This window comes from Eumetopias jubatus, unplaced genomic scaffold (genome assembly GCF_037043125.1).
Source record: "Eumetopias jubatus isolate StellerSeaLion01/CBP00866 unplaced genomic scaffold, mEumJub1_p1.0 scaffold_16, whole genome shotgun sequence".
NCBI lineage: Eukaryota > Metazoa > Chordata > Mammalia > Carnivora > Otariidae > Eumetopias > Eumetopias jubatus.
The window spans coordinates 88004019-88023550 of NW_028274822.1; the positions used below are offsets into that span (position 1 = coordinate 88004019).

The window sequence follows — 19532 nt, forward strand, 5'->3', positions numbered from 1 at the left end:
GGGCATAGGGTGCATTTAGAAATAAGTTGGGAAGGAAAACTGATCAGCAAAAGTAGTGGATCTTATGCAGGTCTAAATTTCACATCTTGAGTGTCACCAAGGAGGCAACAAAGAGAGAAACTGTAGCCGCAGAGTACTATATGCCTCAAATTCCATTTATTAAAAGTGCTCTTCTGTTTTTTTTCTCTCCTTTACTGTCAGCTTTAAGATTTCAGGCTTGCTCTTTTGTTTGGTGCTAACCAAAGGAATTCCACTGCCCAGTGTTGAGAATTTGGCTAGTAGAAAGAATCTTGATAAAAGGAGAAAACACATTCCCTCTTCCTTTATAGCTACAGAGAAGCAGACATTCCTTGCTTCATAAAGTTATTTCTGATAAAATGGTAAACTGGGGATAATCACAAAGATGTATAACTTACTCTGCTCTCCAGTGTGCAACCTGCATAAAATACACAAACTCCTATTCTCTAGTTAACAAAGAGGTTTTTAGACAGCTGTGTGACAGCCTCAGAGATTCTGGTGAGGAGCTCTAAAAGGCAACCTTTGACCTCTAAAAAGGCTGCTTTCTAACTGGGTACCTTACTTGATAATTTGTTGACTTGGTCATAATATTTAAAGTAGCCTCTCCGATTTTTTTTTTTTTTTTAAAGTACTAAGTACTCGTAAGGCTTTATTTTTTGGCTGGCCAGAAGAACTTGATATTCTTCTCTTTTCCCTTCATGCATAAAGTATAAATAAATGATGTATTCCGTGTTTAAAGTTTGGGTCTTTGTCTTATTTAAACGATCATACCCAAATTCAGCTTGTGGATAAACCGGCACAAAAAGCATGAGACAAACTCATCTGCTAAAGAACAGAAGAGAGGGGGCGCACCTGGGTGGCTCAGTCGTTAAGCGTCTGCCTTTGGCTCAGGTCATGATCCCGGGGTCTCTGGGATCGAGCCCCGCATCGGGCTCCCTGCTCAGTGGGAAGCCTGCTTCTCCCTCTCCCACTCCCCCTGCTTGTGTTCCTTCTCTCACTGTGTCTCTCTCTGTCAAATAAATAAGGTTTTTTTTTTTTAAATAAAGAACAGGAGAGGAACTAAAAGGGTTTTTGAAAGATTAAGCACACATATACATTAATTCAGGATGGTTTTCCCTCTAACTTCTTCCACAGTTGGAGGGATCAGATGCTGTTTTAACTCAATTGGCCCGTTACCATTATGCTCCACTTAAATCCTTGTGCAGAGGACGTTCGTTTGGGTACTCCGGTATTCACAAGAAGCTCTGCCCTGCTCCTTGGCCACAGACAGAGTCCTAACACCACAAACCCATTTAAAACATGTATTGTGATGTACAGTCAATAGCCTCCTAATCTTTCTTATTATGGACAGATCATCAGCACTATTGTTGATAAATTATCATTCCCAGGATTGGCTTAGCACAAATAGGACAAATCTTCTTCTACTTCAGACACAAAGCTCCAATTCACTCAATCTTTTCAGCACATTGTAATTGTATTTCTCTCAGCTGTGTTTTACCTTCAGCTGCCAACATATATTTAAAAACAACACAAACTGGAAGAATGTCCAATGCAACTTACTGTAGGTGGATATGACTGGATTTTTTTTTTTGCTGTGAAATTTGAGTCATGTTTGAGTAACGAAATAAACAGAAACTAAAATGCAGCGCAAGCACAAGAATCAGCCCTTAATCAGTATCTTCTAAAAAAATAATTTCAGATAAGATGAAAATCTATTCACCTTCACAACCTGCTGACTCTGAAAACAATGACTGACATCATCCCATTTTTAAAAAGAGCTTAAAAAAACCAAACAAAACTCTTCTGCTTGCCTTCATAGAAATGGGTAATTTTCCTCTTAATTGTTCATTGTAGAAAATAAAAGCCAAAGAGAGAAATACAAATCACGTATAATTAAAGAGAGTCTTTTAAAAGTCTTTTGATTCTGAGAGTGCTTTATTACCTGTAAAACCCCATACAAGAGCAAAGTAGGATTAAAACCACCCCTGTTACCAGGCTGGCCTCCACCCTGGTACAAATATCTTCCAAGGGTTCAGGCACATTTTGGTGAGTCCTTATGCCCACAGCTGTAGCTATGAAGCCAGCATTTAAAAAAAAAAAAAAGCCCCAAAGCCCTTCAATCCACTGCCACTGAAATCCCTAGACACCCCATCTCAGAAGGCCTCTCACACACCCAGTGTGATTTCTCCTGGTAGATTCCTGCCCTGTTGGGGAATGGGCTTATCTGGAAACTGTGGGGGAAGGAGCAGCCCCTTCTTTCCACTGCTGGAGGTTCTAGTCGTAAGAAACTTTTGCTTTTATGTCAAAGTGAAATCTGTCTTCCTATAAATACTACTTGGCCTCTTCTGTACTTGGGAATTACCCTAAATACATACATTCCCTTTGCTACATGACAAACCTTAAATATCTGAAGACAATTAGAACACATTCACTTCTCTGCCCAAACCTTTCTGCAGGTTTAAACATCAAAGCTGGAGAAATGAAAATTAGTGTCATTAAGCTATAGCACCCACTTAACTAGCCTGGAATGTCAATCTGAGTCAACCATGGGAAGCACAGAGAGGAACCTAGTCGCTGACCTTTAAGGATATCCAATCCAGTAGATATAATTAATCTTAGTTAATAAACATGTGTGCCCACTATGGATCAGGAACTTTTTATGGCTGACTTTGTTCAAGACTGAAGAAAAAGCCCCATGTCTTTTCTTGTTAGAAATATGAGAAAATGATTTCTTTGAGAAAATGATTTATAAGTATTTCTTAAAAGCATCAATGTTAACGTCAGTATTGTTGCAAATGCTCTCTGCCAATTAAGTGATGACATTAAAATGAATTTATCCAGTGAATCACAGATGAAAGAGTTAAGAACCTAAGTGATCTTCCATTGCAAAAGGATTCACTTAAAAAAAAGAGAATATTTTCCGAGAAACCTGTTAGATTGATGTACTTACATGTACCACAGTAAAAATCTGATACACACAAGTAATTGTTTTGTATTTTGGATTTTAAATAACGTAACCTAAATTTACTGAGTAATTATATGATGCAGAGAAACGATAAAAACTATTTTAAGGTTTTTCAGTAGTGTGTATATGTAAATACATACACATATATACACGTGTATATGTGAACACATATATATCACAAGCCTTAAAACCTCTTCCCAAAAATATTTCACATAAGATAAACATTTAGTCAAAAGAAATGCATACATTTAAAACATCTTTGGAGATAAAAGTCACTTTAAATGTTAGTATCTTTTTCCTTACAATTCAATGGGAAGAAAATGCAGGCAAATTGACAGTGCAAAAAAAAATCATTTAATAAAACAACAGTGCTTTATATAAATCTCAAACTTAAAAATCTTATTTAAAAAGACCCAGCAATTCCAGCTTTAACACTCCTACAGGTAGGTTTCTGAAAATGCGTAATGTATTAAAGCGCTACAGCCTTGGAGCTTGTATTTTGTAATAAGACCTATTACCGCAACCTAAATTTCGGAGCACGGCTATACTTCCTCTTAGGTGACCTCATTTTCAATTATTGGAATAGATCATACTGCTAAATATCAAAGCTTGAATTTAAACAATACAGGTCAGCACGAAAACGTAAGTTAGATAAACTGGAGTAACTCACTGTAGTAGACCGCAGCTCTGTAGTCAAGCCTAGAGCTCTACTGCATATTTGCATTATGCTCAATTTCATGAATTACAAGCAAATCGTTATTTAGGGTCATCTAAAGCCTACATCAAAGCTTCAGAAAAGGGCTGTAGGGTAGAGTACTTACGTAAAGGGTTATCAAGACAGGAGACAAGGCAAGTTATCAGGGAGGGTCTCTAACGTCCAGAGGATGGTAAAACGCATTTAAAAAGGCGATGTGGATTCAGACGGCCGCCTCCCCCACAGCATCCCAGACAAAGCAGGGCCAGGCCCTCGGGCGCTCCAGGTGCACCTGCAATGCGGATCCCTCACCCTACCATCTCACCCCGGGGCTGGTCGGAGCAGCCCCTGAGCTGGCCGCTCCTGCCCCATCGGATTGGCTTGGGTGCGCGGTGCAGACGGTCCGCAACCTGGACTGGAGCCCTGGCAACGGCATCCCCCTCCCCATAACCGGCTGGAAAACCGGGCAGGCAGCCGGCGTGGGGTCGCTGCGCCTCACTTTTGCCCTCCTTTCCATCTTTTCGTGCCCCCCCGCCCCGTTGTTTCCGCAAGGGGACACCCTTCCCCACCGCCGAGCCCTGGGGGTGAGACGCGAGGACCCCCTCCCCCTGCAGCAAGGGCTTTTAAAACAACCTAAATAAATTCGGGTCCCGACAGGTGCCCCCGCCCCCCACGGCGCCCGCAGAGCCTCCCCTGGGGTACGGCCAGGTGAGCGGGGCTGGACTCGGTCACACCTCGGGCCCCGCCTCACCTGCGGGCGCGGCCGTCGCGGTCCTTCAGGCGGCTCCCCCCCTCGGCGCGGTCCTCCGGGCGGGCGGCTGCGGGGGCTGGCGGCCCATGGGCGGGGCGGCGGGCGGGGCTGGCTCCCGGCTCCGGCCCTGCCCCGGCCGGGCGGCCGAGGGAGGTCAGTGGGCGCCGCCCGCCGAACGCATCTCGCCGGCTCCCACCCGAGCGCTCGCCGCGGTGCACGCTGGGAGCGGGGGCCGGGGCGGCGAGGCCAGGCCGCGGGGACAGGGCGGACGGCTGAGGCGCCGGCGCGGCGGCGGCGGGTCTGTCTGCGGGGCAGGGCGGGGGAGGCCGCTCGATACTCGCTTCGCTGAGGGGGCGATGCCCCCCCCGCCCAGCTGTGGCGGGGCACGGGACCTGACCAAGGGGAAGGGGGGGGGGGTCTGGCCGGTGGGACGCAGGCGCAGAGCTCAGGTGCGGCCGCACTGCGGTTGCCCAGGGTAACGCGGGCCCGGGTGGGGCGGGGAAGGAGGAGCAAGAGGGCGCGCGGGAGCGCGCGCGCAGGGCTGGGGGTTGGCGAGGGGGGCGGGTACCCGGGACCAGCCTGGGATTGGGGGGAGGGCGCGCGCGGGCGGCCGACGGGGGCGGGAGCGGTGGGGGGGGGGGTGCCGGGGCGAGGGCCTGACGGCGCGCATGCGTGCGGCCCCCGCTCCCCCGGGGCTCGTCGGCCCCGTGCGTGCGCACGCGCGCTGTCCCCCGGAGGCGTCTGGGTGTGCGGAGCGCGCGCGCGCGGCTGGGAGGCGCACCTGTGAGGTGTCCCTTGAGGAGAGGGAGGGTGGGTGCGCGGAGCCCGCGGCCTGGGGCGCTTCAACCCCTCACTTGGAGTGAGTTGTCGGGCGGCCGGGCTGCAGTCTCTCTATTTCTTTTCGGGAACGAGGCGGGGGCGGGGGCGAAAGGGGAGCGGGCTCGGGGTTGGAAGGAGGATGAGTGGGTTAAAGAAAAGAAAAACAGCCCATCACTCAGGATGGGCCTCGAGCCGGGGCCGGCCCCTGGGCGTCGGTGGGAAAGGTCAGAGCGGCCCCCAGCAGCCGGGCTGCCCGGCGGCCACCGGGCAAGGCCCCACGGAGGGCAGCCTGGCTTCGGGCCTCGGCCGGCCGGCGTGGGCCCGCAGCGCCGGGAGCGGGGCGCGGGGGTCACAGATGGCTGCCGGGTGCGCGGCGAGGGATGGGCAGCGGCAGGGGCGAGGCCGGGCGGAGGCCCCGCGGGAGCCGGACTCCCGAGCCGGGCTCCATTGTTGTTGGAGCCGAGGGAAGGGGGAGCGAAACCGCTTCAGAAGCCCGTGAAGCCGCGCCTTGGAGCTTTTCCAGGCGGGTCCCCGGAGAGGCGGTAATGGCCGCGCCGTGGGAGCAGGGAGCCGGGCTGTGCCGCGGAGAAGCCCGGCTGCATGGTGTGATGTTGTGTTTTTTAGAGCGCCCTGCGTCCCAGCAGAGCCCGCCGAGCATCCTTCTCAGGTGATGAGGAACCTTTCGCGCACCCAGCGCAGAACGCCGCTGCCGCCGGACGCCTCCATTGTTTGACCACAGCACGGGCCGGATTCTCACCCAGGTAAACTGGATGGCCGCGCAGCCGAGCTCCCTCTCAGCTCCCACATCCAGAGGAATCCTCTCCTCTTTCAGGACTTGACTTCGGTTTGCTTACTGTCCCCCGCTTCCGATTAACTCAGTTTATCCACCTCCCAGACATTTTCCCATCTGGATTAATCTTCCCGCATCTCTCTGCCAAGTCACCTCTCATTTCCCTCAAAACTCGGCTCCTTTGTGAAACCTTCCTTGCCGAACTCTAACGACTAAACCTCTCTAGGAGGAGCCTGCTCTGTACTCTTCCAGGGGCTAGTTTGTTTACTGGTTGTCTTACGGCAACAAAGGAGACGAGGTATTAAAAAATAATTTAAGTTACTGCTTATTTAGAGGAACGTTTTGTGACACTTAGATGGTTTATTGTTTTAACAGGATTGAACCGTTTTTTGTTTATATATTTTGTCTTGTCTTTTAGAGAGGCCCCGACATCCTTTATAGATGCACAGCTTTTAGAGCAGAAAAATGACCTTTTTGTTCAAACCGCAGGTTAATTTAAATTTTTAAAAATTAGTTTTAAATAGGTAAAGTAATATATTTTCTTTGTAAGAATTAAAACATCGCAGACATGGCTGAAGTCTTTCTCTACCAACCCCTGTCTCCAGAGATGATAACTATTATATGTTCCACGTGTATTTTTCTAGATCTTTTAAAATGTTTTCCCCGTGTGTGTACTTTTATTATCTTTGTTTTAACAAGTACTAGTGTACTCTTACTTTTCAGTTTCAGCATGTAATGCTTTAACTCACTTTGAAGAACTGCTGCATCATGTTCCATAGTTGGGGTATACCATAGTTTATTTCCCAGATTGGTGGCAATTTAAATTTTAACTTTATATTTAAAGCAGCTCTTTCGGTGGTGGTTCTCTGGTGAAATGAAATTTCAGTGAAGGGAGCATAAATCTACACTAATTACAGACACAGGCCTTTAGGATGGAAGTTCTCTTTGGTTAGGAAATTTACATGTGGGACCTCTACCCCTCCCCCAATGTAATTATGATGCTAGTACTTTCCAGTTCTTTGACCTTGAGGAGGACAATCACTCTAAGCCTCAGTTTTCTTTCCCATAAATGCGGATAATACCTGCTCTGTCTACTCCACAGAGTTCAGCGATATGACATATATGAAAGTGTTTTTGCAGAATGTAAAGTAGTATATAAATGTTGATCTTACTAGCTTTTGTGATCCAAAAGGACTTTTTATTTGCAATGTAATTCATACTTTTTTGACCAGGTGTGTCTGTTACAGAATAATAGAGATCACCAACTTTGAAGGCTTTTTAGTTTGTGATTTTGCTATAATTTTTATCAAGTACTGTTAATACATTAGACTTAAAAGAGTATTTGACAAAGCACATTTTTCCTAGTGCTTTAAAAAATAAGACCTATAAATTAGTTGATTGTGAATAAAGTATCAGCAAAATGAATGCTACATAAAACAAAACTCTCGTATTTAAACATTTCCTAGTGATATAATTTATATATGTATTTTCCTGTGGCAGCGTCAGATTCAGGTTAGCTGTTATGTCCTTGGGGTAAAGTGTATTCTTATTGAATTTGTAGGCAGTATCAAAAAGAGTTTTAACAGTTTAAATATTGATTGAATGATATGATGGGTATTGTTTTAAGACGTCAGAGATACAATTAAGGGTTTTTTAGGTATTTTTATTTCATTCAAATATATATGAATGCTTGTGGTGTGGCCAGCATAATCAATTTGTCCCTCTTCTCCTAGAGGTTATAATCTATGGGGGTGGAGGGAACCCCAAATGAAACAATCAATCCTGCATCAGCACATATAATCACAAACGGCATCTGTTAGGAAAGTTAAGTAGTACCAGTTATGAGAGAGTATAAAAAGGGGAGCAAATTTTAGATTGTGAAAAGGTGGCCTGGGAAAGACTTTTTTTTTTTTTTTTTTGTGCAAAAATAAGATTTGAGCTGAGATCTGAAGGGTGAGTAGGCGTTAGCGTAGAGTGATGGGGGATAATTTTCCAGGCAGGGGAATGGCATGTGGGAAGGCCCTAAAGGGGGAGAGAGCTTTGCCCATTCCAGGAACTGAAAGAATGACTTGTGGATAGATTCTGGTGGGTGAGAGGGAAGTGTGGCTAGGCAGGGGGCCAGATCATGTAGGGTCTTGTAGGGCAGGTTAAGGATGTCTTATTTTATTCTGAGTGAAATGGGAAACCATTGCAAGGGTTGGGTTTGAAGCAGGGGAATGACATAATCATATCTGCATTTTAAAAAGCCACTCCAGCTGCTGCATGCAGAATGTGGGGGTGTGGTGTGGGGGGAGTGGAAGTGGGGGAGACTAGGTAGGCCATTTCAGAAGTCTGTCTGGAAGAGAGGTGATCTTTCCCTTGGAGTTCACGTTGAATTCAAACTGCCACCTAAACTACGGACAAAATAGATATTTGATTAGAAAAAAATCCTTGTTTCTTATTTTTAAAAAGTAGGCACTTCTTTGTGCCTACAGAAATATTAAGCTAATTATCCACACTATACTTAACAGAAAGTTATCAGAGTCAAATTAAAAACTGGGGAGTTATTTAACATGGTTTTTGTAAGTTTTATTAAAGCAGTAATAATATGAAATAAGAGTGAGGTAAGGATCCAAAATGAGACGAAGGGAAGTATATGTAGATGCTATTGGCTACAAAAATGAGAATAACAACAACAACAAAAACTATTATACAAAGAAAAATTGAGGAAGTGACTGGGTACACAATGCATATATAAAATTCATAGCTTTCTGAACATCAAAAATAACCTGGCAGAAACTAAAATGGAAAAGAAAAAACCAACCAAAAAACAGGCTCTGATCACAATGCAAAAAAACATAAAACTTGTTAAGTACAGCTTTATCGAGACAAGTGCATTCTGCATGGAGGACACCATAAACTATCCTGAAAGATAAGAAAGAATGTCTTAAATGAGAAAACAGGCCGTGTTCCTGGATATGATGTTTAAACATTATAGAGCTATCCATTTTGGGATGAACTGGACAGAATTATGAGAAATGAGATGGGACAAATCCTGTCTGATACTAAACGTGTTATAGAACCCCATTCAAAACAGTGTCATGCTGGCTTTAAAATATCTGTACAGGTCTCTGGAGCCTAATCACCCCAAAAATATGTATGGGAATATAGTAAATGATAAATCAGCATGAATGCCCCCTAAATCATAAAGAAAATGTGGAAGTAGATATTAAACATCTGGAAGAGAGGGTTTTGTGTGTTGAGGTGGGCAAAGACTTTGCAATCAGATAGATCTGAACTAGAATCTTCTAAGTGAGGAAAGTAATACCTGCTGTGCAGGTGTTGTGTGGGAAAGAGGTCTAGGTCCTGGCACTTCTGGGGTACTCGGATCTGTTATTAGTTTAAAAATCAGTGTATTAGACTACAGAAAAATTTAAAATTTCTTTAAGAAGAGAGGAAAAACAAAACCCTAAGATTAGAAGCCAAACCACAAAGTAGGAAAGTATTTGTGACAAACGTAAGTGAAGGCTTAATATCTTCAACATGTAAGGAACTCAGATCAGTGAGGAAAATAAGAAAAGTCCACACAAGTTACAGGATGTGGACAGACAGTTCACTGGATAGAAGTATAATTTGTTAAACATGTGGAAAGATGTGTACTGTAGCTAATAATCAAATAGTTTGTAATTACTCCTCCAGAAAATTTAGATTTGATTCCCAAGAGCAACAGAATTCGAAGATGTTTAAAAATGAAACAAATGCAGAAAAGCTTTATGAAGAAAAACCTTTACCTGAACAATTTGAAAGCTAACCTAAATAAATGGACAGATATTACATGTTATTAGAGGGGAAAGCATCATTGTAAACATTGAAATATTCTACAAATTAAACTGTAATTTTAATGTAGTTCACATAAAATCCCAGTGAGAATTATTTTTGGGCACTTGGTTAATTGCTTCTAAAATTCATCTGGAGGAGGAAATGTGCTAGAATGGCCAAGAAATTTTTCCAATGGAAAAGTAGTGGTAGAGGATAATACCAGATATTAAGACATACTGTAATGCTGTACTAATATAAATGGTGAACACAAGGATAGACAAATTGCTACATGGAACAAAGTAGAATCCAGTAACAGACCCATTTATGTATAGGAATTTAGGGTTGAATAAAGTTGGTATTTTGATACAGTTGAGAATTAATTGTTCAGTATACTGTGTAGGGATAAATGACTATTTGGGAGGAAAGATTTTACTTCCCCAAATTCAAAATGAATTTTATTTGGCTCAAAGAACTAACTCAAAAACAAAAACAACTGTAAAGGTATTAGAAGAAAATAAGGGGAAATGTGTTGGAGGATATATTACGTTGGCAAATATGATTTTTTTTTGTAGACCATTTAGGAAAGACCAAGACCCAAAATCATAAGGAAAGGAGTGATAAATTTGATCATTGTCAAAGTTGACATTTCTTTGTGACAAAAGACATTACAAGATGATAGATTGGGAAAAAAGTTTGTAACGTGTATAAAGAGGTAAAGAATAACAGAATTGACACAATTAAGAAATGGAGAATAGGAGTAGTTCTCAGAAAGATGTGAGAGTCAAAGCAGTGAGGAGGGATTCAATGTCACTTCTGATTAGGGAAATGAAAATTAAAACAACTAGATTTTTTCAGTGGGGGCTATCATGCAAAAATTAAGATAGTGAAGGGTGTGGAGAAAAAGGCACCTAATACATTGTTGGGAACACAAAATTGGATCTACTGTTTCAAATAACAATTTGGCAGAGCCTATAAAAATTTTTAAAAAACATGCTTTGATCTAGCAGATACTCCTCAAGGAATCTGTAATATTCCCACAAGAGAACACAAGTTAGTATGAGCAAAGTCTGTTGTAGCATCATTTATAATAAAAAATGGAAGATAACCACAAATAAATTTTGGTATCTGTGTACTATGGAATGTTATTGTAGCTTTTAAAAAAAAGAGGTAGGTTTGTATGCATTGACATAGCTTGGATGGATGCCTGGAATATATTGTTAAGTCAAAACAAGTTTAATTCCACTTTTTTTGTAAGGTAAAAACCCAAAACATGCATGTGTGTGTTCTGAATAAAAATAGAAAAAGGTCTAGATTTTTGTGACTATTGAGGGGAAAACAGGAGAGACTGATTTTTTATTTCACATGTTTTTGCTTTGTTTCTTTTTTTTTTACAATGAGTATTTACTTTTGTATTTAAAATGTTACATTTTCTCCCTTATCAATTTAATAAAGGCCTGCATTTAGACTAAAAAGTTACAGTTATCTAGTACTTAGGAGGATGTGGGGAAAATGTCACACTATTACGTTACATTGGCCATATGTATCAAGAGCCTTGAAAAGTATTCATATTCCTTCATGTAGCAGCCATCTAGGAACTGGTCAAAGGCATATTTTTAAATACAGAGAGAACAAAAGATGTATAATCTAGAATTATTTTTTAGGGTGTATTTGCAGAATGATTAAATTATGGTATGTCCACTGGACAATATATAGCCATTAAAATGTTTATGGAGAAAATGTATTAAAATGCTTATGACAGTGTTAAGTGGGAGAAAATCAGAATACAAAATTGCATATGTGACATGATTCACACTTAATCAAAAATCCCAGTAACCCTCCACAAAAACCTATGATGGAAAAGTGTCTAGAAGAAATTAGATGAAAAAAAAATTATGGACTTTGGGTGATAGGGTATGGTGATTTAAATTTTTTTACTTTTTTATATTTTCTAAAATGTGTGTTACACTTATAATGGAATATTTACTTTTAACAGTATATATGGGACATATGTTAGCTGTACGGTTAATAGGTATGTGCACTTTTAGAAATAGGTAAGCCATATCATATGTTAAGGCATACTCTAAAATGTACTCTAAAAACTAATATCTAAACATTTTTGAGTGATGCATTTGGAATAAATTTGGGTGATTTTTGCTGCTTTCAGTATTTGGAGGAAAATTGCTTCTAGCAATATGCACAATAAAAATAGTTCTCATTTCTAATTTTCTATCTAGAATAAATGCAGAAACTTAAACATGGGCCATGGGATTTCTTTTCTTATTAACTCGCTATGTTTCGAACACACAGATTTGGTCATGGAACAAGTTGCATTTTACGGAGTCTTTCAGGATGAGGAGGGCTTAGCCCGATGGACCACAGGCAGAAGCATCAAGAGTATGGTTATCGTGCGGAGCCTGCCTGTGGGTCAGCTGAGTGGAGCTCAGGGTACCTGGGAGCATGAGGTGTAGGCGAGGTATCATCAAGGCAAATGGATTCATTTCCTTTCTAAGTGTTATTGTGGGCCTGCAGTAGGTGGTGTGGACGTGGAGTAACATATGCTTTGGTCGACAAATCCAAGTAAATGTGATAGAAGAGCTACATTACAGGACATGTAAGGGCTCTGGGAGCACATGGAAAGACATCGCACATAATCCAAATTTGAGTGTAGGGGTGGAAGTCAAGGAATGCTTCCTAGAGAAAATGATGTTTGAGGTGAGCCCCGATGGTAAACAAAGGGAACGGTTAGTGTAAAAGCCTGGAGATAAAAGGAGTGTGGGGAGGAGAGGGTGGTAGTCAAGGCATAGTAGCAAACAAGACCTGGGGAGTTTGAAGATGTTTATTTGGCTGGAACTAGAATTGAAGTGGGCAGCGGTGAGAGACGAACCAAGAGAGGTAAGTAGGAGCTAACATTGTTCAAAGTTTAAAAACCACATGAATAAATTTGGAAATTACACTGAAAGTTAATGGGACCCTTTGAAGAACTTTAAGCTGGGTAATAGCAACCCATTTTACATTTTAGAAAGATTACATTGTAGTGGATAGTGGATTAGAGGGAGGCAAGACTGGAGGCTTTTATCAGAGAAGATGACAGTGGCTCTATTTAGAGCTGAGACAGTGTAGGTAGGGGGCTAAATTCAGGAGGTATTGAAGAGATAAAGTAGACAGGACTTCATGAGAGGGAGGAGGGTGGCTGATCACCAGGTTTCTGGCTCAGGCAGCTGAGGGCCTGGTGGACCCATTTCCTGTAGTTGGGAATGTAGTTGGCTTTGGTGAGGAGATGACAGATTGGGTTTTGGACATGCTGAGTGTAAAAGGCTTATAGGACAGATGTATAGTTCTTTTTGAAGAGGCTTTTATGCTGCTGCAGACATGCTTTGTCATATGAATGACTGAGCACTGTGCACAAGTCCATTATTAAAATCAGTGTTTCTATGTGGTAAATTTTTTTGGAGTATAATTATACAGTTATAAGTTGTTTAGGATTAGGGAAAATCTGTCTGTTTAGACTGGACTGTTGATGCCTTTTATGTGGGGTTACTTAAGATTCCATGATCCTAACTTTGGGTAATGTAATTGTCTTTTGAACTAGACTCCGCCGCTCTGAACAGGTGGTGATTTCTCTGAAGAGTTAGTGCTCCTGTTGTCGGTACCACTGACCGACTGGAGTGGTTTCTGTTGATGTTTACAAACTGGTCCCTTACCCATAGAGGCAGGCCAGGACATAGGGTGGTGGCCTGTGTCTGCACTCACCTGGAAGTGCTCACCTCACCATGAGAAGTTGTCTAGTCCATTCAGGCTGCTAAAACAAACTACCACATTTTGGGTAGATAAAACAGCAGACCTTTATTTCTCACAGTTCTGGAGGTTGGAGGTCTAAGATCAAGGTCTGGCAGGTTCAGTGTCTGGTTGAGCGCCCACTTTCTCATTAATAGGTGACCATCTTCCTGTGTCCTTGCATGGCAGAAGGAGTGAGGGAGCTCTCTGGGGCCTCTTATAAAAGGGCACTAATCTCATTGTGAGGGCTCCACCCTCATGAGCCAATCACCTTCCAAAGGCCCCGCTTCTAATACCATCACGTTGGGTATTGGGTTTCAATATATGAATGGGGGGGCAGTGCAAGCATTTAATCTACGGCAGAAGTGTAGAATCATTCACTGTGTGCTTGCCACATGATGGGAATGGGTGAGAACACGTAGGGCAGGATGAGAAGAAGGTCAAAGCAGAGCTGCAGCATGTGTACATTAAAGGAAAAGATAGGAGAGAATGTACCTACAAAATAGGAAAGAGGATGTCTTAATCAGAGACCATTTGGTGGTTGAAAGAAATAAACCCATTTGAAATGGCTTAAGTGAAGGGGGATTTCTGAGGAGGTCTCCATGGCATTCAAGGTGGTTTCTTGGCTGGAGCCCACTAGTGTCTGGTAAGTTGACAGGAGTCAGTGCAGCCGCTCTCTCTGCCTTGGCTGTCCTGAGTCTGTAACCCCTGCCAGTTCACAGACCTAGCCTTTCCACTTCCCAATTCTAGATTCTCAGGAGAACGAATCTGAGAATTCACTGTTCACCGTTGCAGGGCCAGCAGAGCAGATTTGCCTAGCTGCGTACCTGAGCCTGGTGGGCTGGCTGGGCATTGCATACAGAGGGTACTCGTGAGAGTGCAGAATCCTGGCAGCTGAGGAGGAAGTTCCAAGAATTGGGCGAGAGCAGTCATTTTAAATGGCTCAGAGTTACGATAAAGGGATAAGGAGTGAAACTAGGTTTGGCAAATTGAAGTCATTAACCTAGGTTTAAAGAATTACCACAACTAATCCTAGAAGAAGACTCACGAGATGGATAACAAATGGCTGTGGTCAGTGATCATTTGTACAGAAATTGGAGGAAAAGGGATTTTTTTAAAAAAATTTATTTTTGGAGTTGTGTCAGAAGCATTTAAAGTTTAATTTTAAAAAGCAGTAATTTTGTATTGTTTTGCACTACAATTGCACTAAAGCATTTCTATGCCTTTATTCTAACTCTGAAATTTGCAGTGTTTCTTATGTCACCTGATATGTTATAAGAAATTAAGTAAAGCTATTCTAGAGCTCATTTATTTTTCATATCCCGTAAGTTCATAAAATAATCATAGCTTATTTCCACATCTTATTTTGCAGTGCCTTCCATGGTATTGTGACAGAGCTTTTGGCCCTTGTTATGGCCAGAGCAAACCTCTGTCCCAAAGGTTATAAATTCTGCCTTTTAGGTAAATGATAAAACAATTCATAAAAAAATCTGAACCCCTTTTTTTCTGTGAGTAAAGTCCATTATGTCCCTCTGGCTTTCAAATTATTTTTAGATGTCCATTTCAAACATTTTAGGATTAAGGTTGATAGGATTGAAGAGTATTTCACTAATTCCTAGTACTTGGGCATCGGCTAGCAAACATGTCAGGTTTCCCAGTTAACCAATATTCAGTATTACGGCATGTTATGATAGGATTAGACCCTTGTGATAAGCCCCCAGCTCACAGAAACAGGGAACCTGCAGGTTGTACAAGTCCTTACGATGCTTGGCATCTCATTAGAGGTAGTCATTATCCACTGTGAGATTCACTTCAGGTTCTAATACCTTTGTGTAAATAGCCATGAAGGATTCTGAGCAAATGTTTGAGTGCCCTCTGGAGGCATTATGAATAGTTAAAACCTACACTCCTCAAAAGGTTTTCTCGAACAGTCCCGGGGAGAACCAGTGGTCTAGGTGGTTGAACTGGGGTGGATGTAAATTGGGAGCAGAGGAGAGCTGAGATGGAGCCCATGAGAGTACTAGTACTTATGGAGGAACAGGAGCTCTCCAGGCCGACTGAGTGTAAGGGTTATGTGGCGAGAGTAGAACACAGAGGCAGAAGGGAGCCAGAGGAGTGTGGTTGGTGGTGTTCAGTGGCCAAGAGGAACTTGAATGGTGTGGTGGTGGGTTGAGGAATGAATGGGAAGTAAAGCTGTAGAAATCAGGAAAATAAGTTTTTAAGATGCTTCCACAGGGAAATGGGAGAGAAAGAGTGTATGACAGCTAAAGAAGGGATAGGATTAAATATTGATTTTCCTTAAGGTAGAAGACTTTGCATTGCATTGAAGTGCTGGAGGAAAAACAAGCAGAGGGAAGACAAAGTTAAAAGATGTGTAGGGATTGGGAGGAGAGAGCTGGCTTTAAATTTACTGGCCTGGGATAGTTGTTGAGGGAGGACATTGCCTTTTATAGGGATTTGGAAGATGGCAAATGATTTTTAGTTAGTTGTGGGATGATAGGGAAATATTCCTTAGGCAGTGGGAAATACAGGTAAGAAGACAGAACTGGTTACGAGAGAATGTGGAATTACCATGGAAATGGTCTCATTGAAACCAAGCAGGTGGTTGAGTCAGGACATAACCTTTCGAGGATACTTGTGTTTAGCCCATAGGACTGAAAGAAACAGTCCGTCCCCTCAGCAAGGCCTGAGGGGAGGTGAACAGGTGCCGGCATCAGGGAGCAGGGAGACTTGTACGAACCAGGAGTCTGTGAATTGTGAGGAGTGGCCCAGTGGTCTGACAAGGAGGAGATCACCACTTTGAGAGCAGTTTTGTAGAAGTAGTGCAGCGGGCGGGGGGGGGGGGGCGGCAAGGGAGAGGAGGGTGCACAGGAGTGGAAACAGAAGGTATGGATGTTTGTGGGCAGGCTGAGCAGTGAAAGTGAGGAGAGCGGACTGGGCCTAGCTAGGCAGGCCGGAGGCACTCCAAAGAGCAGATGGGGACTTGTCTATGCACAGCCAGGTATAGCCATGCCACAGCGATTATAGAAAAAGAATCATACTTGCTTTTCGCTTTTACAGGTATAAGATTTAAATTTTGTGTAACTTCTATGCCGCCTCCTATTAGAAAATAGATTTGAGAATAGATTGAGAATCTGACTAAGTGGGAGAGAATGTTTAGGTCTGTTCGTGACATTCAAGGGGGCTCTTGCATAAGGAAAGACAGAATGAATGTGACCAACTTTTGATTTATTATCCTGAAAGATGTCAAAAGTCCAGTCCTTTAAATGTGCAGGACCATTTGTAATCATGAATAACATTTTTTCCCTTTTTGGAAAAACTAGTAAGATGGCTGACAGAGGCTTGTCTTCAGTTTTGTGAAATATTAAGGAAGGATGATAGATTCCTAATATCAGAAGTATTAAGAGTGTATTTAAATTTGGGAGGGGAGGGTGATTTCTAACTTCATAGTACTCAGTTTTGAGTGGTAAGGCATAATATTTAGTGTACGCATATACAAGGGGTAGGATAGGCAGGTCCCAGCTTAAGCCCAGACATGTCCGCTGCTGTGGGACTGGTTTGTAGGCCATGGAAGGCCTCCACACTCTTCCCTCTGGCGGCCTGTACCATGTCGTATAGCAGACATTAAAAATGCACCCATGTCCCTCACAAAATCGGCTTTTACAGAACTGTGAGTTAAACTTCATTTGACCAGTAGGGGACTTTAAACATTTATTAACTTTGATGTTATAATTTTCTTTTCATATTTGGCATCCAATAAATATTTTTTTCAGGTCTCGGCATTTCCATAGGACCTTGAGATGCTCATAAGCCCTAGGGACTCTGCTGAGGTGCCTAGATGAGACACCCCTGTTCTGCTGGGATGTGTAGGCACATCTGGCAGGGTGGACTGGCCAGGAATCTGTCAGAGGCACCAAACTGCCCCCCTGGGAAAACTCCATCCTCAGGGGAGCTGAAGTAACTGTTTCAAGTTAGCTGTTTTTTGTTGCAAGGAGCAGAGATCCATTCAGACCATTTTGTAAAACATGGTATGAGGACGCACCTGGACCAGAGAACCTCAGGAACTCCAGCAGCCCAGAGACAAGCCACAGTCTTTCCCGTGGATGGTGGGGCCTCTCTTTTCTTTGTTCCCTCTTGCTGCATCTGGCTTATTCCTTTTTCCTTCTCCGTCTGTCTGTTCTCCAACTTAGACCCCGTTTGCTCACGACATCTCTGGTTTCCTGTGTACATCGTAACCTTACAGCTGTACCTCTCTCACGGCGGATCGCCTCATTCTCAGTATTTAGCTTCCTGAGAAAGAGGTTGGGGATCTGACTTGGTTGCTGCTTTTATTGTTACAAGCCGCATCAGAGGTCACTGATAAGCTCTTGGGTCAGGTGTCTGCACTCGGTCTAAGAGGCTGTAGTGAGTGAAGAGGAGTGGCGATGGGGTCCACGGCAGCCTGGGCCTTCCCTGAAGGCTGAGACCATCCCTGTTGGTAGGATTTGCAGGCTCATAAGGTACCACGATTGGCATGTGCAGTTCAGTAAGGAAGAAAAAACTTGGCCCAATATCAAAACCATTTGAAATTTTTCCAAATGTATTCCTGCCCTTCAAAGGCCAGTTAACAGCCTTCATTCTAAGTCAACCCTTTGTTCTCATAGAAAAACTACAATCCCTAAATACATTGAAAGCATTTTCACTTTTCCATTTTCTTCGTATTTTATTCAGACTCTGACATTGCAGGGTCACTCAGGGTGATCTGTAGGATTCTGTTTCTCATGTTAGTGATTTCTGCTGAAAATGATACAGCTACTTCAGATAGCTGTTAGAAAAGTTGGGTAATTCTAACCTCATGTCATGCACATACTTCCTTTCCCCCAAGGAGCTGGGAAGCTCTATAGACATACAGTAATTTAGCACCATCCCCAGATGCATGAAATTTAGAACAACTAAATGTTAGGTCTGAACGTCAGCATGACAGCAGTTTGATACCTAAGTGCCTTTAATATGTCATCAGACTTCCCAAGGAAAAGTGATGTTCCCGAAACTTAAAAATAGGTGTTGAAATCCTATAGCCAAACTACTCATAGCAGCCGGGGAGTATAGCAGAGAGGGGAGGTAACGATAGCTAATCGTTGTTGGGCCCTTAAAAATTTCCAGGCACTCTTTTCTGTACTTGTCATGCATTAACTTATTTAATTCTTAAAGTACCTCAGAAGATTACCTTACAAGATCAGCTGCCTTTATTATCTCTCCTAATTACATTCTTAACCTCTTAGGTGAAGGTCACAGAGCCAGTGTGTGGTAAAGCCAGGGTGCCAACCTGCTCATCCTGGCTCCAGTTTGTGCTCCTCTAGTGCTCCTCTCACTGAAAAGTGGTGAAAAACCAGTTACTGATCTTAGACCCCCTTGGATTCCAGCCTGTCCAAGTCACTTAAATCCAATATCCAATATCTGTGAGCCTAAAATTCAGATTGGATAAATTCCTGTCATAGCCTAACCGTGATATCTTGGAGTGAACTTGTATAGACTGAATTTTCCTTTCAGGGGTTTCTCAGGTTTTCCCATTTTCTCTTTGACCATATATACCTCGAATCCCATATATTTACATGAATTCTATATATAAATGGGGATACCTGTATTCTGAGCCAGTTCTTCAAAAAAATTTTGTGATCCTTAATTTTTCATAATATAGATCTTCTACTTTTTTTCTTGCATTTTCCCTACCCAGCAGGATCCTAAGGCTTTGGCGGCCCTTCAGCCACCCACTGTGGCCCCTCCTCTCTCTTTTTCTGGAATGTCTTGGGGGTTTTGACTCCTGTCACTGTGGTAAGTTTTCTCATTGTTTCACTGTTTTTTCCTAGATGGAAAATCCCCCTCAAGTTTTTCTAAACCAAAGCTGTCTCTGGAGTTTTTTCTAAGCATGTGCCCTTTGGGCTCA

The 19532-nt window shown here is 42.9% G+C and overlaps 2 protein-coding genes across 3 annotated transcripts in view; one reads left to right on the forward strand and one right to left on the reverse strand.

The window, feature by feature from the left end:
• Nucleotides 1–4574, reverse strand: part of CCDC92 (coiled-coil domain containing 92) — a 30705-nt gene extending 26131 nt beyond the window's left edge. Inside the window, exon 1 of one of the 2 annotated variants that reach the window (XM_028092425.2) lies at nt 4429–4574. The gene's annotated coding sequence lies outside the window, so the exon portion shown is untranslated. The remainder of the gene's footprint in view (nt 1–4428) is intronic. The other variant, XM_028092426.2, reaches the window with a different exon arrangement.
• The window catches only part of LOC148162339 (uncharacterized), a 41415-nt gene continuing 25775 nt past the window's right edge, over nt 3893–19532 (forward strand). The window contains exons 1-3 of the mRNA XM_028092428.2: nt 3893–4103; nt 4335–4726; nt 5872–6008. Coding sequence (XP_027948229.2) covers nt 3893–4103; nt 4335–4726; nt 5872–6008 — 740 coding nt within the window. The remainder of the gene's footprint in view (nt 4104–4334; nt 4727–5871; nt 6009–19532) is intronic.